Source organism: Chionomys nivalis, chromosome 10 (genome assembly GCF_950005125.1).
Source record: "Chionomys nivalis chromosome 10, mChiNiv1.1, whole genome shotgun sequence".
Taxonomy (NCBI): Eukaryota; Metazoa; Chordata; class Mammalia; order Rodentia; family Cricetidae; genus Chionomys; species Chionomys nivalis.
In genome coordinates this window covers 48,114,311-48,140,797 of record NC_080095.1, presented here as the reverse complement: position 1 = coordinate 48,140,797, position 26,487 = coordinate 48,114,311, and the positions used below count along the sequence as shown (strand labels likewise).

At 43.2% G+C, this 26,487-nt stretch overlaps 1 protein-coding gene across 2 annotated transcripts; it reads left to right on the top strand.

The window, feature by feature from the left end:
• Positions 1–702: 702 nt before the first annotated feature.
• Zbtb1 (zinc finger and BTB domain containing 1) lies at positions 703–24,812 on the top strand. 2 transcript variants are annotated; one of them, XM_057783223.1, is made up of 3 exons: positions 703–791; positions 12,946–14,860; positions 22,851–24,812. In XM_057783223.1, the coding sequence occupies exons 2-3, from the start codon at positions 12,963–12,965 to the stop codon at positions 22,885–22,887; spliced, it is 1,935 nt and encodes a 644-aa protein (XP_057639206.1). In that variant the 5' UTR covers positions 703–791; positions 12,946–12,962; the 3' UTR covers positions 22,888–24,812. The 2 variants fall into 2 exon arrangements, with proteins under 2 accessions (XP_057639206.1, XP_057639205.1); XM_057783222.1 differs by lacking the exon at positions 22,851–24,812 and having other exon boundaries at positions 12,946–16,975.
• Positions 24,813–26,487: the final 1,675 nt, after the last annotated feature.

Here is a 26,487-nt window from a genome sequence, read left to right as displayed (position 1 = left end):
GCGGCCGCGCGCGGCGGGAGCCAGGGCAGGAGGCGGGCCGGGCGGGGCATGGCGGGGGAAGTGACTCAGGCCACAGGCCGGCGGGCCCGCGCGAGGAGGGGTGGAGGGGCGCGGGGAACGGGCGACCCCGAGCGGACGAGCTTCAGGCGGGACGGGACGAGGGTGTCAGCGCCCCCAGAGCGTCCAGGGTGGAGCGCGGGGGCGGGCCCAACTGCGGGGCCCTGCGGGGCAGGGGTCTGATATCTGGGCACAGGCGAGCAGCATCCAGCCCCCGGGGGGAGTCGGGAGGATCCCAGCGGCGTCCAGCTGTGCAAACAGGAGGAGGGCCAAGGCGACCCAGGGGACAGGGGCGAGAGTGCTGCTCCAGCCGCCGCCCGGGCGCCCGCGCCGCTGCGGGCAGTGCCAGCCTCCTCGGCCCCGACGCAGAAACTTGTTGCAACCAACAGGCGACCGCGGGTGCCCCTAGCCGCCAGCGGCGGAGTGGGTGGGCGGGCGAGAGGGAGGGGAAGGCTGGCGGACGCCGCGGCGAACTGGTGGGCAGACCCGGAGTCGCCGCGTAAGCGGGGCCGGCTCAGTGCGGTGCGGCAGGCGCGGCTGTGCGGCAGCGGAAGTCCTTTGTTGCAGCGCAGTCCCTGGCACAGCCGGAGTGTCTCGGCGCAGCCCAGCCGAGCGCCGCGCGCCGTCAACTGCAGCCCGCGGCCCCTCGCCTCCGCCGGCCCGCCCGCTCACCCCGCGGCCCCGCCGCTTGGAACTCCCGAAAACCTCCGCAGCCGCGCGTCCCGCCGCGCCCGGTGAGTATCTGCCAGTCGTCGGAGCGATTTGCGCAACTTTGACCCGAGCCGGGCCACGGGCCTGGCGTGGAGTGCTTGGCCCGCGGCGGCGGCGACCGGTGCGGGGGAAGCCGGAGCGCGGAGGGCGCGCGGCGAGGATCCGGTGGCGGGGGGCTGCTGAGCCGGCCCGCCTGCTTCGGTGCTGGCGGTCATTCCGGTGCGCGCGGCCTCCCCGGGTCCGGGACGAATCCCCTCTCCAGACGACTTCCCAAATTACTTCTTTTTCCTTTTATTTTATTTTGGGGTGGGGGAGGGGGAGGGGAGGTGGAGGCGGGAGGCCGCGCTTGATTGACGGGCCCGGAGCGCGCTTCGCTAACTTCCAGCTGCGGCCGGGCCGTCGGTGGGAGGGGAGCGTCCCGGAGCCGGAGGCCGCAGACTTGGGCGCGCTCCGAGGGAGGAGGCGGCTGGGCCGCGCGGATTCCTGCTTCGCTCTTTCCCACCCCCTCTCGTCAGCACACACGCTTTTTGTTCGGGTCAAAAGTGGTAGGTCTCGGGGGGTTGGAGATTTTTCTGTGGACGAGATTTTTTTTTTCCTTTCACCCCCTACTCCCGAAAAGAAAGTGCTTTTCGCCTCCAGTGGTGGGCGCTTACAAGTAGAAGTTCTGGGAGAGGCGGTGAGCGAGTTGGGTGGCGATCGGGAGTCCTTGCGGCTGGAGCGTGCCGGCGTGGGTCTGAGCTCAGCTGCCGCTCCCCGGCTGCCTCTCCACCTGAGCCTCGCGCCCACGTGATCGGAGGGCTTGACAAGACATTTTCCAACTCCGGACGCGTCAGGAGCAGGTTACTGAAAGTCCTTGTTTTCTGGGGCTAGAGTATTTGTATTTGTGTGATCGTGTTCCTGAGTCGAGTCGACTGTCGCTGTGAAGGTACACGTAGATTCTTCACTGGTCAGAATGTAGCTCCGTACAGTATGTATCGCTGCGGCAACATTTTTCCCTTTGACGCTGGAATCCACAAAGCGTTCCAAGCATTTTTTTTTTTTTTTTTTGAGACACGGTCTGGCAAGGTAAGCCCAGGCTCGCTTGGACGTCTACCTTAGGAAATCCTAAATTCTGGATTGAAAGGTATGAGCCACCAAGCCTGGTTTTGTGTTCATAAGACAACTTAGAGTTAACTTCTTGAGCCGAAGTTCAAGGTACCTTGAAGCAGTTTTGGGGAAACGATGTAGTTCTTATAACATTAAAGCAACCTTGGTTTGAAAAGGGTATAAAATAGATTCTTTAACTTTGTCACCTCCAATGGATGTGATCTGGATGGAGGTGCAGGAGTCTGAAGCCTGAATGATGGCCGGTCGGTTGCCCAGAACTGTAAACTTCCCTTTTGAATCACTTGCTGTTATCTCCTAAAGTCTCAGCAATACTGAGTGGCATTAGGAGCTACGCGGGGTTCTTCCTCTTAAAGAAATAGATGGAACTAAAGCGGGGAAGAGGTGAAATGTCTTTCCAAAGGTTAATAAGTAGGAATTCTACGGTACAGTGTTGGTTATAGCATCTTACAACCATTTTAACAACAGGATTTCACTATTGACGCCAAAATTTTACAGGGTGTGGTTGTGCATGCCTATAATCCCAGCACTTTAGAGGCTGGATTGGGAGTTGGAGGCTAATCTGGACTTGGCCTGGACCTTTTTAAAAAAAAAAAAAAAACTTGCGAATAATGAGATGGCTCAGTGGTTAATGGCACTTGGTTTTCTTCCTGGGAACCGAATTTGGCTACCAGCCCCCTTATCAGGCAACTCACAACTGCCTGTAACTCCAGTTCCAGGGAACTCCTGTGCACATACCCCTCCCCCACATAAACACATAATTAGAAAAAAAAACAAACCAAAGTCTCAGTTTTCATGATACTAAATTCTTCCAATTTCTAACATCAGGAGCACTCTGTTTTGAACCAGTGCTTGTGGTGGGTACATCATTGTCCGAAAAGAACCCATTTTTAACTAGGGCATAAGCATAGCTTCTTGACCGTGTGTGTGTGTGTGTGTGTGTGTGTGTGTGTGTGTGTGTGTGTTCGTGTTCCTTCTCTTTCTGTGTGTGCTCTGTAGAGCAGGCTGGCCTCAGACTCAGAGATCTGCCTGCCTCTGCCTCTTAAGTGCTAGAATTAGTGGCATGCAGCACCATGTTGACTGTTTTCTATTTTGTTTTGATTTTTTTTTTAAGTTAGACTTCGGTTTTTGGCCCAGGACTGGCCTTAGCTTTCTATCCTCCGGCTCCAGCCTCTCACTGGTTTTGGGATAACAGGCCTGTGACTTTGTGGGTTTTATTTGTTTTGTAGCACTGACTGACCTAGAACTCTAGACCAAGTTGGCCTGGAACTCGGAGAGGTGTGCCCACCTCTGCCTCCACCGTGCTAGGATTAAAGGTTTGTGCTGCCAAGCCTGCTCATGTCCTTGTGTTTTGATTTCGTGGTAGCTGCAGTTTTGTGCCTTCTGCTTCCTCACTCTCCACGTTTGTCAGTTTCTGGTACAATGAGGCCCCTTTTCAAAGTGTCCAGTGTTCTTGCAACACCATTTTTTAATTTTTAACATTCAGGAAAAAGTATTGCTGCCCTTGGGGGGGGGGTAGTGTTCCTCTCTAGCCAGGACAGACTATATCTTTGCCTAAAGCGAGGGGTAGGGGATGGGACATTTATGATAGAAGTGCTAAGTAATATTTTTAGACTGAAGTCTTTTGTCCTGGGAAAAACCTGTGAAACATCTGCTTCAGGGTTCACTTTGGTTTCTATCGTAATTTTGATGGTTCCTTGTGATAGTGTCTCTATTAATAAAATAGTGGAAATGCTTTACTGTTCTTTCATATGTTCTTCTGTTAGCATAATTAGCTTATTTCTATCCATTTTTCCTTAAAGTGGGAAGGAATGCCCCTTCTTCCTTCCTTCCTTCCTTCCTTCCTTCCTTCCTTCCTTCCTTTTTTTTTTAATTAATTTATTTTTTGAGCTGAAGTTTCTCTTTTTTCTGTGTAGCCCTGGCTATCCTGGGAACTCAGGTCTGTAGACCAGGCTGATCTCGAACTCAGAGATTCACCTGCTTCTGCCTCCTGAGTGCTGGGTGGAGTCCTGTTTCAATGATAGAAATGCATGTTCTTTAAAAATTCAACCTGTACTAAAGTACACAAAATACAAAACAGGGAAGCTGCTGTGACTCCCACTCCCCAGAGATAATCACTGAACAGTCCGTTCCTTGCTTTAATAATATGAAGGCAGCATCTGAGCAATTGCTGCTGCCTGTGCCTTGCTCTGGCCTGTTCCCGTTCATAGGCTCCTGTTCTCTTTTCAGAGCTCAGATTGGTGAAAATTGACAGGCAGCAGGAAAGGAGGGAGGGTTTTTGCATTGAGCTGATGTCAAATTCTATAATTTAGTAACATGTGTAAGTTTTTATGTTTAATAGGGCTGCTGTTTTAGTTTACCTTGGTGGGCTTCCTCTCATCCTTTGCAAGTGTTTTGATCAATCCATTATGTGGTTGATGTATGCAGGCTAAACCCTTCATTTATAGAGAGCTTCCTACCTTACCATTGGAATGAGTGGGTATACTTGACTCTAAAACCACTGCCGAGATATCCTTGTGTCTTTTTGTGATGGTGCGGCTTCCTCTTGATCAGCATCCAAAGCTGCAGACAAACATGATAGGAAGGAAATCAGAACGAAAGGGACATTAATGACCGTGTTGTAGGTTATGACATGGGAAGGACTAACAGTGTGGGGCACTGCGAGGACTCTGGCCTAAATTTTACTCACATTTGGCATTTCATATATTTAAGGTGCGTTTTACTTAACCTGTTGTATTCAAGAAAGATGAGCTGTGAAGCTGGTTTTCTAATAAAGCCCGAAAACAATACATGCAAATTTAATGCATACAAATTTAATTGAGGGTGTTGAAGACACACTTTTTTAGAACACTACTATGTGAATATAAATTGTTCTCAATCATGCTTCAGGGCTGGAGGTATAACTTAGTGGTAGAGTGCTTGTCTATCCTGTTTGAGGCCCTAAGTTCAACCTTCAGCACTGCAAAATATAATGAGTATTAAAAGTTAAAGGATAGCAGAGTGTGAGGGTGCATGACTTTAATCCCAACACTCAGAAGGCAGAGGCAAGTGGACTTCCCATAGGTTCAAGGCCAGCCAAGGCTACTTAGCGAGACCCTTCCCCCCCCAAAAAAAAACCCACAAAATATTAAATAATAAATTTCTGTGTGAGATGCATGTTGTCTGTTTAAGAGCTAACTGAAGAGCGCCTTCCCACTTGAAATTGCCAGCAGTAGGGGTGGGATGGGTGGTCAGCAGATGGAAAAGGCGATAGGGAGGGGTGCATTCTGCCTGCCTGCCAGATAAGACAGTGCAAGAACCACGGGAGCTTTTACAATAATGGAAAGTGTGACGGTGGGAGGCTTAGAATGTCCCAGAGGGGCTCCTCACCGACTTAATAGTCATACCCAGGAAGTGTCTGGATTACAGAGACCGAAACACTGCATTTTGAATCAGGAGTTAGAGTTTCAGCCCCCTCTTTTGTTTACAGGATGAGTAGTTAACTGCCACATCTGTTTCTTCATTCATGAAAGTAAGGGTAGTTTAGAACCTATCTCGCGGTGTTGTGAAAATCAGTTGACAAAGAATGTAAGTTGTCAACAACGATTTAAAAGTTTCAGTGACAGCCAAAGCTAAAACTGATAAGCAGAATAAAACTTGCCCACTTCAACATTTATTCCTTGAAAACCTTGTTAAATATACAGCCAGCCACACGCCAAGTAACTACTAGAAGCTAGAGGTTGTAGTCAAGACTGACGTGACACCTTGTTCTCAAGGACTGTACAGCCTGACACAGCCTCCAGTTTAGATGCTCTATTATTTGTCTCTGATGTTGGGTTTTTGGAGCGTGGAAAAGAGGTCCCACTTCATCATGGCTCAACCAGGGTTCCCTAGAGATGTACTGTGAAGTAAAAGCTTTCACTCAAGGGCTTGGGGTTGAGGAAATCTTAAGAGATTTAAGGTTTAAAAATGGAATTGTGCTTAGAATAGATACTTTTTATTGTTTTGTTTCATTTATCTAAATTAGATAAAAAAATTTGGAGTTTTGTTGGGTGTGGTGATACATACCTTTAATTCCAGCACTTAGGAGGCAGAAGCAGGCTGATCTCTGAGGCCAGCCTGATCTACATAGTGAGACCCTGTCTCAAAAAAAAAATTGGAGTTTTCACTATTTTGGTTAGAACTAAGCAGAAACCACAGGAGCTGCAGAACTGGAAGCAGTACACTTTGTTAGACTTTCAGGACTGCTGAAGAAGGAAAGTGACTGATGACTGGGAAGAGCTGCCTGGCAGGATACTCAGCAGCACTTACTGGATACTTCAGTTCTTTTTTTTTTTAAATTTATTTATTATGTATATAGGGTTCTGGGCACCAGATCTCATTATAGATGGGTGTGAGCCATCATGTAGTTGCTGGGAATTGAACTCAGGACCTCCAGAACAGCAGCCAGTTCTCTTAACCTCTGAGCCATGTCTCCAGCCCTGGATACTTCAGTTCTAAGATAAAGGATAGGCCAGTGGCCTGTGTCAGTTGCTCAAAATTACAGCAGACAACACTGGGAATAAGTAGAGTCCTATGCCACAAACTCTAACAATACAAACATCTGTGCTAAGGGGACCAACTTTGGGGTAGCTACTTTCAGGTCAGAGGTACCTATAGTGCCCTCTGGTGTTCAGGAAATCGCTATGCTGCCTCTAGGATAGGGGGTTAAAAATGGAGAGAAAAAGAGTATTCAAAACTCTATTTTTGCCTTTAGTGTGGACGAATTTCTTTTCTGGGATCCAGTTGAACCACAGAAATGGTTCATTCGTGTTGCTTGATGTAACATTTATTATCCATTATCCTGCCGAGAAGCCAGAGAAGGCAATTTGGTTGCCTACTATCATAGTACATAGGACCTCAAAGAATTCAATTATGTAGCTTGTTTCACCAAGTTTTTGTCTAGTTTCACAACCTGTGGGATTAAAATAGTGGACAGCAGATCAGCATACCTTTTAGAAGGGACAGCTGTTGGCTTGAGCAGGCAGCAGAAACACCAGCCAACCAATAAGCCACAGTCTCCAGCAAGAGTGGAAATGTGAGGATATTTGGTGTAAGTGCAGACAGTTCCTGCGTGTCACCAATGCTTAGTGATGAGCAGGAGGAATCATGGGAGCTGTTAGGAATAGGAAGAGCCTGGGCCAGGAGGCTGGAGACCCAGGTTTAACCCTGACAACCACTGAAACTCTGTGGCTGAGCATATGGCTTAACCCCCCCCCCCAGCCCACCCTCCACCCCACCCCCCGCAGCCTGATTTTGCGTGAAGTTTTGTAAATGGTGTTCAGTGTGATGACATTAACATTGTCATTCCTAGTTTCTGCAAGAACCCTTTGCTGAGGGTAATTGTCCTGCTTTGATGGTTGAGAAGTAGGATACAGGGACCGGAAAGGCTTCCTGGGAGCTACCAAGCGGGTAGAACTGGTACCCATATCTAGCAGTGCCTGTTTCCCGAACTTTTTCTCCCTCCCCTTTCACTTAACAAACGTGCTAAGTGCCAGCCATGTGGGAAGACTGCTGGGCACAGGAACACTAAGGCCTTTAAGCCTGTCCCTGTCCCTGAGAGCTCAGTATAGTGGTCATTACTGTACCATACTGCTCCTTAGATCAGTGAATACTAATGACACAAGCATTGTTAAGATTGATACCGGACACGTGATGGCTCTAACAGACTTTTGGGTGTGAGCATGAGACTGAGCCACCATTTATAGCATTGTTTCTATGGGAATGTGTGTTTCAGATTCCAAATAACTTAAAAATAAGTTTTGGAACATTATCCCATTATAAATTCAGAACTTCCTGTACTAAGTACTGAATTTAATAGCTAGCCAGAATGCCTGGTTTAAATAGTGAATAGTGTTTTGGCATTTTCTCTTATGTGCCTCAAAGTAAAACCTTTTATCTTTAGTAATCTCTACAACTGGTTATTCCCACGAGTTTTATTTATTTATCTAGGGTTTTCAAGACAGGGTTTATCTGTGTAGCCTTGGAGCCTGTCCTGGTAGACCTTTTGAGCCTTACTCTGTAGACCAGGCTGGCCTCACTCTCAGAGATCCAGCTGCCCCTGCCTCATGAGTTCTGGGATTAAAGGTGTGCATCACCACCACCTGGCTTCCACAAGTTTTAAACAGAGAACCTCAAAATTTTTGTTCCTTTTAGAAATTGGACTGTGTGTGTGTCTATCTATCTGCCTGTCTCTGTCCCTATGTACTTCTGGCAGTGTGGAACTGCTGGGATTGAAGGTGTGTACCACTACTGTTTTACGTACATATTTACATCATCAGGTAAAAACTATTATTTACCATTTAAGAAACTTAGCCGTGGAATGAATTGTTGCTGAAATTTTACTATGTGAGAAGTGTACTGACGATGGCTTCTCCAAGGCTGGGGGTATAGCTCGTTGCTTGCTTACCTAGCATGCGGGAGGCCCTGGGTTCCAGCCCAAGCACTTAGCAAACCAGGTCTGGTGCTGCAGGCCTGTAATTCTAGAATTTGGGAGGTGGAAGGAGGAGGATCAGAAGTTCGAGGTCATCATCCTCTACTACAAATCAAGTTTGAGGCCAGGCTTGGCTACGTAAGACCCTGTATTTAAATTAAAAAAAAAAAAAAAAAAGCTACATAGTATATAGGGACCATACCAGTAAAGACAGATAAAACTACATTACAGCCTACAGCCGTCATTCAGATGAGGCTTGTCACCTATACGGTAGCATCTAAATTCAGGACCTGCACCCAGTCCTTAGTTGATGGTCTTTGCAGAAGACCACGCTGGATAGTACCAAGGAAGTTTTAATGCCATCTGAGGTACATATGAATCCCTGTCAGTAGTCCCAGTACCTGGTTTGCACAGTTAACTGTACCCTGATCTAATGTTTAATCGTCAGAGATGTTGCTTTTTTATGAAATAAGACTTTTGGGCTTAGATCTACTGAATTGCTTAATAAAGTTCATGTGACCATTTTTGACTTTTAAAATAAGCTGGTAAATGCTTTCAAAGTAATCTTTAGTTGTGTCGTAAGGTGTATTGGATCCGTGCCTCCTTACTGCTGGAGTGCTTTCCTGGGTGTCAGACCTTTGAATGCAAGTTGAGGGTTTTGCTTCTGTTCAGTGAGATAGCTAGCTGGTAACAAATGAGAACGGGAGCAGGTGAAATGTAAGGACTCTTTATGTAAATAAACTACATAATGTAAAGCTCACTAAATTTTGGTGACATTTTGGTTTGCTTTGAGACTGTCTCACTCTGGCCATGACTGGTCTGGAATTCACAGATCTCCCCATTTGCCTCCCAGTGCTGGCATTAAAGCCACACCCGTGAACATTTCTTTTCGATCTGTTTATTATTTTGTGTATAAGTGTTTTCCCTCTCTATATGTTAGAACACCAAGGTTGTGTGCCTGGTGCCTGCTGAGGTCTGAAGAAGGCTTCAGATCCCTTGGGACTAGAGTTATAGACAAGTTGTAAGCCACTGTGTGAATGCTAGGAATTGAACCCAAGTCCTCTGTGAGCAACAAGTGCTCATAGCCATTGAGTCTTCTCTACCCCCTCCCCGCCCCATCCCAACATTTTTTTTTTAAGTATAAAAAAAAATGAAAGCAAGCCTTTGGAATTTGAGTGAAATTGTTAATTGTTTAATAAAAGTAAATGCTTTATACCATTTTTTGGCAAGGAGTAGGGATTAGAGACAGCGGTTTCTCTGTGTAGCCCTGGCTATCCTGGAACTATAGATGAGGCTGGCCTGAAATTCAGGGCTCCTTTCTCTGCCTCCCAAGTGCTTGGCTTGAAGGAATGTGCCACCACACCCAGCTGCTTTATATGAGTGTAATGCAAAACTTGAAAGAGATAAGCTGAAAGTCTTCCAAGAATCCTCCCAGCTCCCACCCTCTGGGTAAAATCAGTTTTACAAGTAGATAATAAAGTTGTATAATAAATAATAACATTGCTGGAACTATAATTGTAGGTCTGCCTGGAAATTGTAGGGATAGCACTGAAAACTCCCTTAGCCCTTCCCTGTTCAGCATCTCACAGTAGGATGGGAAGACAGGAGGATGGGACACACAGAGGCAGTGGGGTTTACATCCGGCAACAGCATGCCGCCTTCTATAGAGCAGACACTTCCTGACTGCACGCTGAGAGACGTCACTAATCTTGGGAAGAAAACACCTTCAAGTGACCTTGGTCTTTGGGACGCCGGTGCTGTTGCTGTACACAGTGACTGATTTATTGAATGAAAAAGCCTGCATCAAAGTGCTTTAGAGGCTGTACCAATGGGTGTAGTGCTTGTTTACGTTAATGCAAAATATGGGTTTTAACTAATTGAAGTACATATGTAGTTGACTTTAGTTAGTGGCCAAATCACTGTTTTTCATTTTGGATAAGAATGGATCTTAGAATTTTTTGACTCTGTCATTTGGCTCTTACTTGGAAGGAAACAACGTTATCTAGTTAGATTTACCTCCTGGTGTTCAAATAAACACCGCCATTACAGTCGTTAGAACCGCTGCCAGTATTGTTTCCGTTAATGATTACATGGCAAACCCCACGTTTTACACATTAACCGTGTGAGTCCCTGTGTTTGTAGTTGTTATTCCCACCTTGATACTGGGCACATGGGAGAGCAGGACTGGGATCCAGCGTCGTCTGCCCTGCCTTGCTCAGTTTCATCTCCTCCCTGTGTGGGCATCACTAGGTTCCACTCAGGTGTTTTCAGTTTTCAACAACTGCTAATACTAGAAGGTCTTTTTTAGAGCTATTGGTCCTTGGTCCTCTTTGCTTCTTTCTCTTTTTCTTAACCTTTTTTTTTTTTTTTTTAAATATATGTTTATTCGTTAGGTATACAATGTTCTGCCTGCAGGCCAGAAGAGGGCACCAGATCTCATTACAGACGGTTGTGAGCCACCATGTGGTTGCTGGGAATTGAACTCAGGTGCTCGGGAAAAGAGCAGCCAGTGCTCTTACCCTCTGCGCCATCTCTCCAGCCCTTTCTCTTTATTTTTCATTAAAAGTTACTGTGAATCATACAGTGGGATGAGGAGTATGACCTCAAAATCTCACCCTGCTTAAAATGGGCTTGGGTCAGTGTTTTTCTATATTTTTTAACTCTTTGCATTCAGTTGTGTTATTGTGTAGATTTGTTTTATATAATTCTAGTTGTAGCAATTCTGTTTCTGCCTCTTCATTTGCTGCCTTCATTCATCAATATACTTTTTTATTTTTTTCAAGGCAGGGTTTCTCTGTAGCTTTGAAGCCTATCCTTGAACTAGCTCTGTAGACCAGGCTGGCCTCAAACTCAGAGAGATAGATCCTCCTGTCTCTGCCTCCCGAGTGCTGGGACTAAAGGTGTGCACCACCACCACCCAGCTTTTTTATTTCCTGTTTTTTTTTTTTTTTTTTTTTTTGAGACAGGTCTGGATGGCCTGGATGGCCTGGAACTCAGAGATCTGCTTGCCTCTGCCTCCCAAGTGCTAGGATTAAAGACTTAGGCAACCAAACCCAGCAGATTTTTTAAATAGAATTTTTGATTTATTTTTAAAAGATTTAGTTTATGTGTATTCATCTTTTGCTTGTTTGTATGTTTGTGCACCAAATATGTACAGTGCCCATGGAGACCTGAAAAGGGCATTGGATCCCCTGGAACTGGAGGTACAAATGGTTGTGAGCTGCCATGTAGGAACTGGGAATTGAACATGGATCCTCTGGAGGAATGCTCTTAACCACTAAGCCATTCTCCAGCCCTAATAAATTTTTTCTGTGGAAAATTTAAGGCAAATAAAAAAAATGAAACACTTAAGGCCCTGCTTTGATAAGGGTTCACATGTGTGGTCCTGTATTCAGGAGACTGAAGTAGGCGTCTGAGTCTGAGGTTCTCATAATTATATGGTAGAACTCTTGTCCCCAAAACCTTAGGTAGAGGGCACGAGAGATGGCCCAGCAGTTAAACACTTAGTGCTCTTGCAGATGACCCTGCTTGGGTTCCCAGCATTTATTCATGGGTACTTTAATCTACCTTTAACTCCAGTTCCAAGGAATCAAATGCCCTCCTTGACCTCCACAGGCTCCGCATGTATGTAGTACATATAACTTTTAAAACCCCAAAGTAAATTTGAGAAAAGACTTGTTTTTATCACTTTAAAGAAAAGCAACAGTTCCTTAATATCAAATCATTGAAGAGGCTTTTAATGCTCTACACTCAATTTATTAACTTTTAGTTTAAGTTGTTTATTTACTTTTACTTTTGTTGTTTGTGTGTTCTGTTGTTTAAGATGTCTGTCCCTTTCAAATTTAGTATATGTTTTTCCCCTAGCATGAAGACAGTTTTTGTGTGTATATGTTCATTTGTGTATAGGGGCATATGTGTGCGTGTGTGTGCACGCACGTGTGCGCACGTGCGTGCATATGGAGGCCAGTCAAACATTGTTCCTCAGGTGCTGTCTACCTTATTTTTGAGACAGGGTCTCTCGTTGACTTGGAATTTCATAAGTAGGCTAGCTGGCTGGCCCACCAGCAAGTCTATTGGGTGCAGAGATGCACCCGTGCCTAGCTTTTTAAAGATAGGGTTTTAGGGGTCCTCATGCATCCTTCCTTGTTTGTTTGGATACAAGGTCTCACTATATGGCCTTGACTGGCATGGAACTTAACCGTATAGACCAGACTGGTCTGGAATTCGTAGAGATCTGCTTGCCTCTGCCTCATTTTTATCTTTAAAATTTTTTGTTTTTCGAGACAGGGTTTTTCTGTAGTTTTTGGTGCCTGTCCTGGAACTAGCTCTTGTAGACCAGGCTGGCCTCGAACTCACAGAGATCCGCCTGCCTCTGCCTCCCGAGTGTTGTGATTAAAGGCATGCGCCACCACCACCCGGCTTAACTTTAAAAATGTTAAGTTTTTTGCTTTTGGTGCCTTTTGTTCAATATGAGAAAATTGAATAAATAGCTAAATATTTTTGTCTTCAAATTTAAAAAATAATTTAGGCTTATTACTGGCTTTTGCGTCATTAGCATAGAAAACCATGCCTTGATTGAAAGCGCCTGCCTGATGTCTGGCTGTCGTTTTTGTTTTACGTAGGTCTGTTTAACTAGAAGATGGCGAAGGCCAGCCACAGCAGCTATGTCCTTCAGCAGCTCAACAACCAGAGAGAGTGGGGTTTCCTCTGCGACTGCTGCATTGCTATCGACGACATTTACTTCCAGGCACACAAAGCGGTCTTGGCTGCCTGCAGCTCCTATTTTAGAATGTTCTTCATGAACCATCAGCACAGCACTGCACAGCTGAATCTCAGCAACATGAAAATAAGCGCTGAGTGTTTTGATCTCATTTTGCAGTTCATGTATTTAGGAAAGATTATGACTGCTCCTTCCAGTTTCGAGCAGTTCAAGGTGGCAATGAACTACCTACAGCTGTACAACGTTCCTGACTGCTTAGAAGACATACAGGACGCAGACTGTTCTAGTTCAAAGTGTTCGTCCTCCGCTTCAAGCAAACAGAACAGCAAGATGATCTTTGGGGTGAGGATGTATGAAGACACGGTGGCTAGGAATGGCACCGAAGCCAGCAGGTGGTGTGCGGAGCCCAGTTCAACGGTGAATACACCACACCACAGAGAGCCCGACGAAGAATCTTTACAGTTAGCTAATTTTCCTGAGCCAATATTTGATGTGTGTAAAAAAAGCTCTGTGTCCAAGTTATCTACTCCAAAAGAACGTGTGTCACGACGCTTTGGGCGGAGTTTTACCTGTGATAGTTGTGGATTTGGCTTCAGCTGTGAGAAGTTACTAGATGAGCATGTGCTGACCTGCACTAACAGACATTCATACCAAAGCACGGCGAGAGCTTACCACCGAATAGTAGATATTAGAGATGGCAAAGATAGTAACATCAAAGCGGAACTTGGTGAAAAGGAGTCTTCCAAAACATTTTCCGCACAGACAGACAAATACAGAGAAGACGCCAGCCAGGCGCCTGATGATTCAGCTTCGACCACTGCGAGCAGAAAAGGCACAGTGGAGTCTGGAATGGCGGCTGGTGAAGACAAAAGTAGAGCCACCGAGACGAAAAGAATTATTATCAAGATGGAGCCTGAAGATATCCCTACAGATGAGATGAAAGACTTCAACATCATTAAAGTTGCTGACAAAGACTGCAATGAGTCCACGGACAATGATGAGTTAGAAGATGAACCTGAAGAGCCATTTTATCGATACTATGTTGAGGAAGATGTCGGCATTAAAAAGAGTGGAAGGAAAACCCTAAAGCCTCGGATGTCCGTAAGTGTGGATGAAAGAAGTGGTTTAGAAGGTATGAGACCCCCCACCAATAGCAGTCCAGGGCAAGAGGATGCTGACAATGCCTCTTGTGAGTTGTGTGGACTCCCAATAACTGAGGAGGACCTGTCATCTCATTACTTAGCCAAACACATCGAAAACATCTGCGCATGTGGTAAATGTGGACAAATACTTGTCAAGGGCAGACAGCTTCAGGAACACGCTCAGAGATGTGGAGAACCTCAGGATCTGACGATGAACGGGCTAGGAAATGCTGACGAGAAGATGGACATGGACGAGAACCCTGATGAGCAGTCTGAGATAAGAGACATGTTTGAAATGCTAGACGATTTCAGGGACAGCCATTACCAAATAAACAGTATCCAGAAAAAGCAGTTATTTAAACACTCGGCTTGTCCTTTTCGGTGTCCCAATTGTGGCCAGCGTTTCGAGACTGAAAACTTAGTGGTCGAGCATATGTCTAGCTGCCTAGACCAGGATATGTTTAAGAGTGCCATCATGGAAGAGAATGAAAGAGATCACAGACGAAAGCATTTTTGTAATCTGTGTGGAAAAGGATTTTATCAGCGCTGTCATTTGAGAGAACACTATACTGTTCATACTAAGGAAAAGCAGTTTGTGTGTCAGACATGTGGAAAGCAGTTTTTAAGAGAGCGGCAGTTGCGTCTGCACAATGACATGCACAAAGGCATGGCCAGGTATGTCTGTTCCATTTGTGATCAAGGAAACTTCCGAAAGCATGACCATGTACGGCATATGATTTCCCACTTATCTGCTGGTGAGACTATATGCCAGGTCTGCTTTCAGATATTCCCAAATAATGAGCAACTGGAGCAGCATATGGATGTTCATCTCTATACGTGTGGAATATGTGGAGCAAAGTTTAATTTGAGGAAGGATATGAGATCACATTATAATGCCAAGCATTTGAAAAGAACCTGAGGGGCTTCCTACTGTACGAATGTTTAGCTGATAGGCAGGACACCAAAGCGAAAAGGAGATGAGCTATTTAGACACTGATTTTACAAGAAGTGTTGGGGAAACTTTTCATGGCCCTTTTACTTTAACATTTTTGTTTAGGACCTTAAGTATATTTTAGGCATTAAATGTTATCATTTTTGATGTTTCTAAGAGCATTCTTTGTTCGTAGTTTTCTTAACTACCATTAAAGTTACTTTTCAATGTAGACTGTAAGTTGCTGTTATCCCTTCAATGACTATTAAACTAGTGTTTTTTTTTTAACCAATAAGGTAATGATTTCACTATTTCTATGTACTTTGATTTTAAGGTTATCCTATGAAATTTTAAACCCTAGATCAGTGACCATTCCTACTTAAATTTTTAAAAGAATTTTTAAATAATTATTTAAAAACTATCCTATTCATTTTTAGCTTCTTTTTTGGCTTTGCTTTTTGGGGTGTTTTGTTTTTGCCTTTTTGTCTTTTTGTCAGTTGTATAGTGGGGTGTCTACTGTTCATTCTCCCTTATTAATGAAATCCATATTCTTAAATTGACAAGCTTAGGCAAGTGAGGTGCACTGAATCTAACCTGTAAGGTGGGGACATGGGCTCAATCCTGGCCTAAGATTGATGGACCTAAGGAAATTCCTATAAATGAACATTTCCTATAATTGATAAAATATTATCATTTAATAATCACATTTAAAACTTATATTAAGTGTAAATCCCAATGACTTTTCCTCACTTGAGAAATTAGTGGGGATAAGCCATTTCATTTTGTGATACTGAATTTAACTATGATAGTTAATTAAAAAGACATCTTGTATTCATTAAAATATTTTAATTTAAAAATATTCTGATTTCTAAAGTGTGTTAGTTTATCAATTATTTTGTTTTTAAATAAGACTTTAATAGCTCTTTAGGAATATGACATTTAAGGAAAAATTATTTTTCATTTTTAAAATTACTTTGGAACTGAGATTTGAAAAAGCTGCCATGTATATTGATAAATCTAATAAAATAAAGAAATCAACTATAAATCTGGTTGTTCTATAAAAGTAGAGTGCACAAAAGTGTGTCGTGTTTTACACTAAGATTTGGAGGAAGTGTGTTGTGGCAAATTGCAGTTTATCGCTATGCTTTATATATCATCTGTAAAAGATACAAGATTGAGGACTATTAACTAATCACAGCATATAACTGGAAGCAGTCTACTTGCCAGGTGATGCAGTCATACTGTCGGTTGCTGACAGGGTCTATAACCATCAGTTACATGTGAGCTAAAACACTGGCGAAACAACCCACCAATAAACACACCTGGAGACTAGAGTGCCTTTTAACGTGAGTTACTTGAAACACCCTTCTTGGATTAAAAGGGATTAAAAGTATGGCTCTGATTTGTGGCTAGTAGTTTAAAAGCATTGTTCTTCTTGCTCTCGATATTTTTAAGGCACGCAAATCATATTTTTACATGCTATTTGCATAAAAGCACAAGTTGCCAAGAGAACTGAGAGACGTGTTGGCTAGGACAGGGTTAGCTGAAAGTACTCGAGCACAGAGTGGGCACAAATCGATGGCGTGTGTTGAAGTATTAGTGAGGACAAGAGGGTACGCAAGCCAAGCTGGTTGAAACCTGATCTTGAGAAGAGAGACACAAAAACATAAGGAGATTGTGGGAATTAGTAAGGGGAAAAGCTGAAAGGTCACTCATTTTAAAATCTCTTAGATCTAATAGTTTAACAAGTACTTAAAACTGACAAGAAAAAATAAGATGCGTACCTGGATTACTGGGAAGCACCTGACAAGTGTTCTCACAAAGCCAGACATTAAAGAGCAGCGTAAAGGAAGGGAAGACAGTCAAGTTATACAGTGTCGGGGGGGGGGGGCTTCATTTAGGGGATCACTTTTCCCTGTTGCAAAGGCTCTCCCACTTTTTAAATATCTCTTTTTGAGGAGGGGACCCCTCTTATGAGGGAGAGGGGTTTCAGTTAGTGTTTATTGTATGCTAACAACTAATAAATTAGGAAGCAAATGTATCCCAACTTTACCCAGCTATGACAGTTGGAAAAGCCATGTTTGGTGGTGTTTTCTATTTCATACTGTATAGTACGCATGTTTTTGGGGAATTAAGCTACAGGGTATCACAGGTTTCTCCAAGTAGAATGTACAGTTCATTTTCTTTAACAAGACAGGATTCAGGTATAAGCTACTTAGCTTGGGTTGGAGAGATGACTCAGAGGTTCAGAGTACTGGCTGCTCTTCCAGACACCCCGAGTGAGTTCATTTCCCAGCAGCCACATGGTGGCTCACAACCATCTATAATGAGATCTGATGCCTTCTGGCAGGCATGCAAGCATGCAGATAGAACACTGTATACATAATAATAATTTTAAAAAAGAAAATAAAAAGTTACTTAGCTTGTAAAATTAAGGGGGATGGAAAACATCCAGCACTTCCTCTGCCTTCGACCCCTCTCTCTTTCCTTGGGCTGTGAGGACAATGACAAGGCCTTTAATCACACATTTAGGATCTGTGTTTTCCAGACTTGGAAAAGAAAAGAGAGATCAGAGAAGAATAGCATCTTTTCCCTCTTTTAATGGCACTTTTTATTTGAAGTCCCATTTCTGGAATTTCTTAAACAATAGTCTAATTAGGTTTTTTACCCCCTCTGGCCCTCCAGATCAAACCCAGAGCCCTGATGTATTCTGCCCCTGAGCTATGTGTGAAGTTTCCCTTTTGGAAACAGCAAAAAAAAAAAAAAAAAAAAAAAAAAATTCTGGGAGAAATAATGCATTTCTACCAAGGTTGACATTACAATGTGGATCTATGATTTCTTAAAGACTGGGCCTCAGAACTTAATAAAGTAGAACCAAGGCAACAGAAGACCAGGGCTCAACTGGTTTTCATCCCTCCCCGTCCATGTTGCAGTTCACTGCCTAACCCAGGCTTGCCTCAGGCTCACGCTGCTCCTCTGCCGTTTAGACTCCCAGGTTCAGGAGTTATAGACGTGAGCTGCAGCGCTCAGCTTCTCGCGTCCTTTCAGGTTCTTCGTTTTTTGAGTCAGGCTTGCTCTGTACAGCAAGAGGCTGAATGGAGAGTTCCATCCTTCTAGTGCTCCTTGGGAGTGTTGGGATTGCTCCATCATACCACCATACCCAGCTAATTGCCCATGTTTTTGAAGTGAAAGTTTTTCAGAGAAATGACTCACATAGGTATCATGGAATATAGCAAATGTTTAATTAATATAAAGTAATGAACAATTTGACTCTAAGCAAAACATTTTAAAAGAATTAAGCTACCGGGTGGTGGTGGCACGCACCTTTACTCCCAGCACTCAGGAGACAGAGGCAGGCCGATCTCTGAGTTTATTGCCAGTCTGATTTACAAAGTGAGTTCCAGGACAGCCTGGGCTACACAGAGAAACTCTGTCTTGAAAAACAAAAAGAAAAAAAAAGATCTCTGTGAGTTCGAGGCCAGCCTGGTCTACAAGAGCTAGTTCCAGGACAGGCTCCAAAGCTACAGAGAAACCCTGTCTCGAAAAACCAAAAAAAAAAAAAAGAAAGAAAAAGAAAAGGGGGTGGGGGATAATTAAACTGAGTGCCTGTAATCCCAGCATGCAAGAGGCTAGGCTAGTTTCAAGGCTACCACTTGAGTTCAGGGCTGCACTGGTGTTCACGTAGTAAGACCCTGTCTCAGAAAATGAAAGATACTATTGAGGACAGCACACAATGGGATTGAAAGTCCATGTTTCATCTTAAAGCAAAAATATGAACGCGATGTAAAATTGAGTGAAAACCGATATATGGAGTTTGGAGGAGGAGGAGGATTCAGGTGTTGATTAGGCTAATCCAAAGGTAGCTGAAATACCCCATGGGATCGTGGTTATAAGCATGGCCAGTATGTGCCCCTAAGAGCCAGGTGGAGGTGGTTGGTGGTAACTTCTCACTGGTTAAGCGATACCCCTTTATATCACTAATAAAGTTCTATATTTACTAGATCTCTGAAAAAAAAAATCTTAAAAGCCAGTGTGATAGCTGCAATATTGAAGAGTAAAACTGCCCTTGTTAACAAAAGAGATAACACCACTGCTAAAGGAAAAAGACCCAAATATGTATATACAGCTAAAAGTTTAAAATTTGACATTTCTAATTTGAACTGGCTTTATCATTAAGAGCTGGATATGATGGCACATACTTGAAAATCAGCATTTGGGAGGTTGAACCAGGAGCACCAAGAGTTCGAGGCCAGTGGACTACGTGATACCATGTCACAGGTTGTTTAAAAGAAAGAAAAGAGCTGCCCCACCCCATTGATCTGTTTCGATCATTTCCTCAGCTTTGTTCACCGTCCTCTTTTTTTCTGTATAAGTCCTTCCCAATGACAAAATGCCAGTTTTCTACCATTAACTAGGATTGCAGGGGAGCATATTCTCATAGAATCCCGTCCTCAGTGCTCAGTAGCTCAGCTCAGTAAACTAGGTATGATAGGCATGGGCACTAAAAAACTAGCACAAGTGATGCCATCCTTCATAGGAAGAATTTGAAGATGAACATTGCAGCTTAGGAAACCCACAGTCTGCTCAAAGTCAGGCTCCCAATGATCGGAGCATCCATTTCTTCAGCACGCTATATTCAGATGTTTTGCACATATACTTTTAATTGATTTTCATTCCCTTTGTGGTAAGTATACTAATTTTCCAGATGGGGGGAAGGGAGCTAAGGTTCAAAAACTTATCTTTCCTAAGCCACACAGAAACTGTATATTCGACCTGGAATTTGAACTTAATCTTTGGTGTAGGCTACATTCTTGTCCTTAATCGTGAAGACTCATGTTCCGTCTACAAAGAAGTGCCTTTTCAGCATAGGACACACGATAAAGATCGTGTGAGGCTGTACTCCTGGGTCATCTCATGTGTGGTGCCTGGTAAGGTGGCTGGTTAGTGGGTACTTAGGAACAATCTGAAGTGAGGTGACGAAAGCAAAAAGCAAAACTTGAATGTGTCATTTGGAGTGTTGTAGACTTGAAATGCTGAGGAATGTTTTGATTTTGCGTCATTTAAATTCAAAACATTTCGTGGAATAGTTATTTGAAGGTCCAATAATCAGTAGAAAGTTAGCTTGAATTCACAGTGCAGGCCTCTGGTGGGCTCCCTCCCCCCCCCCCCGCCAGTGTTCTGTATCTCAGTTTCCACTAACCTCTTTTCTTGTATTGGTCACGGAACTAGTGAGTTGAAGAAGTCGGACTACTTGAACAAATCTTCCCAAGAAAAAAACAAGATAACAATAACCAGTTTCTTTTTTGCTTTAATAGATGTGGGTAAGAAACTCACTATTTCCCTCCTCCACTGGGATAGTGTGGTTGCTTTACCAAAGGACTGCTTAAAAACAAAAGGCGGTTATTCTAACGGTGTGTAACTTCATTTACGAGAATATCTGTAGATGTCTGGGAAGCTCCTCAAAGGTGGTCTTACAAGAGAAATGAGCGATGACCCCAGGAGGTCGCAGCTTCATAACCACCCCAGTCCAGCAGCACTCAAGACAATGCTTTCAGGAGAGCAGTGCGATCCTGACCTTTGCAGCTATTATTTAATGTCTATACAACAGTCTGTGCTAAAGCTACCACTTTAATAATTTAGCTACCATCCGTCAATGAGATGGAGAATGTTCCGTGACTGGTTATTCAAATGGCCCGCTCCACACCGCTCCCTGTCAGTCTCTAGGACACATTATGGAGATAGTCTAAAAAACAGATGTAATTTAACTTTTTAGGAAAAGGCCAAAAGAGAAGGATTTTAATATTTGTGTCTGTCAGTGACAATTGGTAAATAGAAACTAACCAGATGACAGAAACAACTTGTAAACCCATGCTAACTTTGAACCAATTGATTACTAACATATGCCCATACAGACATACATAATTGAAGTTAGCATTGAGTTTAAATCTTGAGCTTCCTTATGATAGTCAAAAGAACCAAATCATTGAGGCAGATTAGTACTGAGAGATTTTCTTTGTATCAAAGTCCACAGATCGCGGTGGTGGGTGCACGCCTTTAATCCCAGCACTCGGGAGGCAGAGGCAGGCGGAATCTCTGTGAGTTCGAGGCCAGCCTGGTCTACAAGAGCTAGTTCCAGGACAGGAACCAAAAAGCTACGGAGAAACCCTGTCTCGAAAATAAAATTAAAAAAAAAAAAACAAAAACAAAGTCCACAGATCAATGGAGGGCAAAAGGTCATTAACACTGAAAGATGATGAAAATTACAATTCAATACTTGGTTTTATTCTAATGTGTCAATGTGCTAATCACTGAACTAAGTACAAAAAGGAAGCTGACAAAAGACATTGTGGAGCCAAGAATATTAATAATTTCGGGCTGGAGAGATGGCTCAGCAGTTAAGAACATTGCCTGCTTTTCCAAAGGTCCTGAGTTCAATTCCCAGCAACCACATGGTGGCTCACAACCATCTGTAATGAAGTCTGGTGACCTCTTCTGGCCTGCAGGCATACATGCAGACAGAATATTGTATATTTAATAAATAAATATTTTTTTAAAAAAAGAATATTAATAATTTCATGCAAGAAAATTTCCATTGAAAAAAGCTGGTTATGGTAGCATGTACCTTTAATCCCAGCACTCAGGAGGCAGAGACAAGCAGACCCCTGAGTTCAAGGACAGCCTGGTCTTCAGAGCAAGTTCCAGGGCTGCACAAATAAGCCCTGTCTCAAAAAACTAAACAAACAAAAAAGAAAATTGCATAGTAGTCTGTAATGACCTATTTCAGAAAGCACTGGAGTTAAGCATACAACCTTTAAGCTGTACTTAACATTGCTGTTATTCCGCTTAAACCAATATTATACCCGTGTATTCGCTCTGTCGAGTGAATAGGCAGAGCTAGGGCTTTGTTCTGCTCTGAAGATGGGGCCTCAGGGAGCCCAGTCTGTTCTTGAGCAGGGTGATCCTCCTGCCTCCACCTCCCAGTTTCATACCACAAGCACGGATCAACATGCACAGCTACATTGCTGTTTCTGATGGGACAGATCTAAGCACCCAGATTATGAAGATCACCTTTTCCTTCAAATGCTTCAGATATGTTCCCTAATATGAGAAAATTATCTTAAGGGACTAATTAAAAAAAAAAGATATTAGTATTAGGGCAAACCATTCCTACAAAAATATCACCTTGCCCAGTATTGGTGGGGGGGGGGCAGGTTAGGAGAGTCACAAACCCAGGACTATGCCCGGCCATGTTTACACTTGGTTTTCATTTGCAAAATATACACCTAATATTTGTGGAAAGTCGTGCTGGAGTGATGGCGAGGACCATAACCACGAACTGTCGAATTCATCACATTGTTTCAGTCCGATATTGGTCATTAGAAAACACACTGCAACACTATCTCATTTGAAGGGCAGCCCCTCTTGCCCTGCTCCCCTCATCTGACACTCATTTCGTCATTACACACACACACACACACACACACACACACAGTGCCATGCTTATGTAGACCATATGGAAACAAAGCTAAAAGGTGCCCTGCATTTGAAGACTACACTAGTGATAATAGTTTATAAGTTCAAGCTCTAAGGGCTATTCTCTTGTCCCTATTCTGTTCCCTCCGCAGCGTGCCAGGGCCAAAGAGAAAATATTCTGACCTTAGCATGATGTTGTCTTGTAGAGCGGTTGCCTTGTGATGTTATTTTTCTTGAGTTTTGTCTTTTTCTGTGTGGCAGTGGTGACGTAGGGCCTTCTAAGCCTCTGGAGAAGTGACAGATTGACTGTGGAGAGGACATGGGGAAGAATCATTCTTCAGCAGATAATCTTTAAGTGCAGACCCAGGAAAGCAGAGCTGACGTGGCGCCATCTTTTCTGTCTTCCTGACAAACGCCATCAGCCCCCAAGTTCCAGTTACAAAGATCCAAGGAAACTCAGTAAAGATCACTTTGGGATCACATCGTAACAAAGCTGATTTGCAGTGACTCTCCTAGTACTAACGGGAAATCTGCTAAAGAAACGTGACTGTAAAAGTCATGACATCAGTACTGAAGCCACGGTTCCCTTCTAGAATAAAGGGCTTGCTAGGCCTCTGTAAATGCACTGTCCAGGGAAATAATTACATATTCCCGTAAACACATTCTAAACTCATAACGATCAGAATTATAGCTTACATATTATGAAATGTAGTTAAGCAATTTAAAAGGATATTAAAAATATCTGTAGAGTGTAAGTAAAAAGAAATGGGTACAGAAAAGAAAATCCAGGACCAGTTCTTTAACAAGATGATGCGACATTATGGAAATGTAATGCTGGTCTTCTTTCCTCGCTGTTTGCCAGTCACACGCCTGCTTATGAATATCAGTGAGGCTTCCTTCTGAAAGTCTCCTGATTAGAGGAGCGCTATTCCGTACTGGTAGATTTCCACAAACCATACACTATTTTCTTCTTCAGAACTTAGCAATATGGTCCCATAACGTAGAATGAATTTTTGTTAATCTCAGAACTTATGTATAGTGTTTGCTCAGCCTCAAATTTCAAAAGAAAAATAAGTACTGAATGAAATGATAATACGTCTATGAAAAGCCTTTCCTGAGGGGAGATTTAGTGAGATTTGAGTCTGGCTATGACTACAAATGCTTTGCTACACATACACTCCTTAACCACACGAATCTTATGACCATATTATTTCCTTATTGTGAATATACTTCTTTTTACCAACTATGTGACTAATTCCTTATTGCTTCTTTGTGTGTGTACGTGTGATTTAAAATGTTCTGATGCTTACTTTGTTTTTATGCAAAATTCTTCAAGTATGTTAATAAAGTTACAAAAAGGAATCTGTCCTAAGGAATGAAAGCTGTGGGCGGCGTACACTTTAATCCCAGCACTTAGGAGGCAGAGGCAGGCAGATCTCTGTAAATTCATGGCCATCCTAGTGTACGTAATGATCTCCATTATATAGCTAGCCAGGGCTATATAATGAGACCTCATATAAAAAATTTTTAATTAAAAAATGTAACTTAGAGGTAGTAATAACTTAAATCTCATTCTGGAAACTAACTGGCTGAAAAATTAGAAAGAGTCCACCCTAAAGGATAATGGGGATAGGAGGAGAAAAGAGCAAAGAGGAGAACTTGGCCAGAGTTCAGATTTGGAGCAGGCATGGTGATGAATGCCTGCAAGCCTAGCGCTTGGGTGGGGAAGTAGGAGGATCAAGAAAAGTTCAGTACCAGCCTTGGCTACAGAGTAATTTCAAAGCCAGCCTGGGTGACATGAGACCCTGTCTCAAACAAACAGACAAAAATATTCCAAATATATGACTGTTGCAAGACAAAAAGTCTAGACCAGTGTTAGAGATGAAACACCACCAGGGTTGATCTCTCTGGGGTGCATAAGCATACAGACCGCAGGCATCTTAAAATACATAGAAAATAGAGGGAAAAAAATCCCAGTAACTAAAGGAACCTGATCAAGATAGAAAAGATTCAAACAATTTTTGACTGTTTATTGCACTAGATTTACCAAAGAAAATGGCTTGACTTTGTACTAAATGCAAGTGTAACGAAATATAATAACTGTAAGCGGCATAAGTGCATACTATAATGTGAGTATTTTCTGTACATTATTTTAAGTGGAATTTTTGGATTAAGTACAGTATTTTTGTTATATTTTGAAATCCATTGCTTTTACCTAATAAAATTTCCTCCTCTGCATTCAGAAGTGAAGCTGTCTGTACAGTACTTTCATTTGTATTGCATTGCTTTGCAACCTGATTCTTTCAGAACACCTAGTCGGCTAAGTCATCAACTCCTCGCATCCTCTAGGGTCACAGTAATGTCACCAGACGTGGTCATGGGTGGCCCCAAAATTTTACTGCTGAATCCTGTTTCTTGTTTATTTGCTTTTATACAGATGGATGACTGGAAAATACAAGGCAAACATGAAAACAAATGAATTGGGTTTATTCCTAAAACAAAATAGTTACTTTAAAAAAATCTGATAAGAGAATTAACTTTATCAGAGCCTTCTTCACTCAAAAGAAAACATGATTTACTACTCAAAAAAAATGACTTATCTAGTAAAATTCACTTTTCTTATTTTCAGGTAGGGAATTTTTTTGTGTGTTGACAATAGTGGAATGTTTGGTCTGCCTGTCCCATTGACAGGGCAGCCTCATTTGCCATGGTGTATCAAACTGTTCCCCAAGGAACATGATTCTGATTAGCACTCAAGATGAAGAAGGCAGACAGCTTGCAGCTTCCGGCCATCTCTTGGAAAACATCTCTTCCAGGGCCAGGTATTTAGCTGGCCACGGGTGATATGGCAGTCTCCTTGAGCATCCCACTGTATAACTTCAGTTTAGTTGAACTTGAGACTAAGCTTTGTTTTGCTGCTTTTTGAGACAGGTTCTCTCTCTGTAGCCCACACTGCCTGTAACTGGTGATGATCTTCCTGCCTTCAGAGTTCTGGAATTACAGGCTTAAATCACCATGCCAAATAAGACAGATTTTTTTCTTAAAGGTTTATTTATTATATATAGTGTTCTTCCTGCATGTATGCCCTCAGGCCAGAAGAGGGCACCAGATCTTAGTACAGATGGTTGTGAGCCACCATGTGGTTGCTGGGAATTGAACTCAGGACCTTTGGAAGAATAGCTAGTGCTCATAACTACTGAGCCATCCCTCCAGCCCTACAAGACAAATTTTTAAGACTCAAAGAAAATAAGTGGTAATTTTCCCTGTCGTAGGGACAGGGAATTGGAGAATTACTTTAAGACCAGGCACTTTAGGGCTGATGAGGAGCTCACCAGGTTAAGGCATTTGCCACCAACCCTGGAGATCTGAGTTTGACCCCCCAGAACCATGTGAACACCAACTCTCTCAAGTTGTCCTCTGACCTCCATATGCACAAGGACACATGCCTGTGTCCTCACATGAAGTAAGTATGTCGAAGAAAACAAAACCAGGAGGATCAAGGCTAGCCAGTGTCGCGTAGCAAGACCTTGTTATAAAAACGCAAGGTGTGTGCGCTTTTAATCCCAGGGCAAGAAAGCAGAAGGAGGTGGGTCCCTGTGAGTTCAAGGCCAGCCTGGTCTATAAAGGGAATTTCAGGACAGCCAGGGCTGTTACACAGAGAAACCCTGGAAACCCTGTCTTAAAAAAAAAAAAAAAAAAAAAAAAAAAAGGGAAAAAGAAAAAAATTATAAAATGGCACTGTTTATTAAATACAATCATTAGTTGAATTCCAATCTGCTCATATATGCCCAAGCTAGAAGCTGTAACTCATTCTACTTTCTCTTCGGGCCTCCTCAGAGCCATCCCAGCCCTAATGAAAGCTGTGTCTGGAACTCGGGGCACTTTAGCCTATGCTCCA

Coding starts and splice junctions, on each gene's coding strand:
- Zbtb1 (XM_057783222.1), top strand. CDS start 12,963: ATGGCGAAGGCCAGCCACAGCAGCTATGTCCTTCAGCAGCTCAACAAC.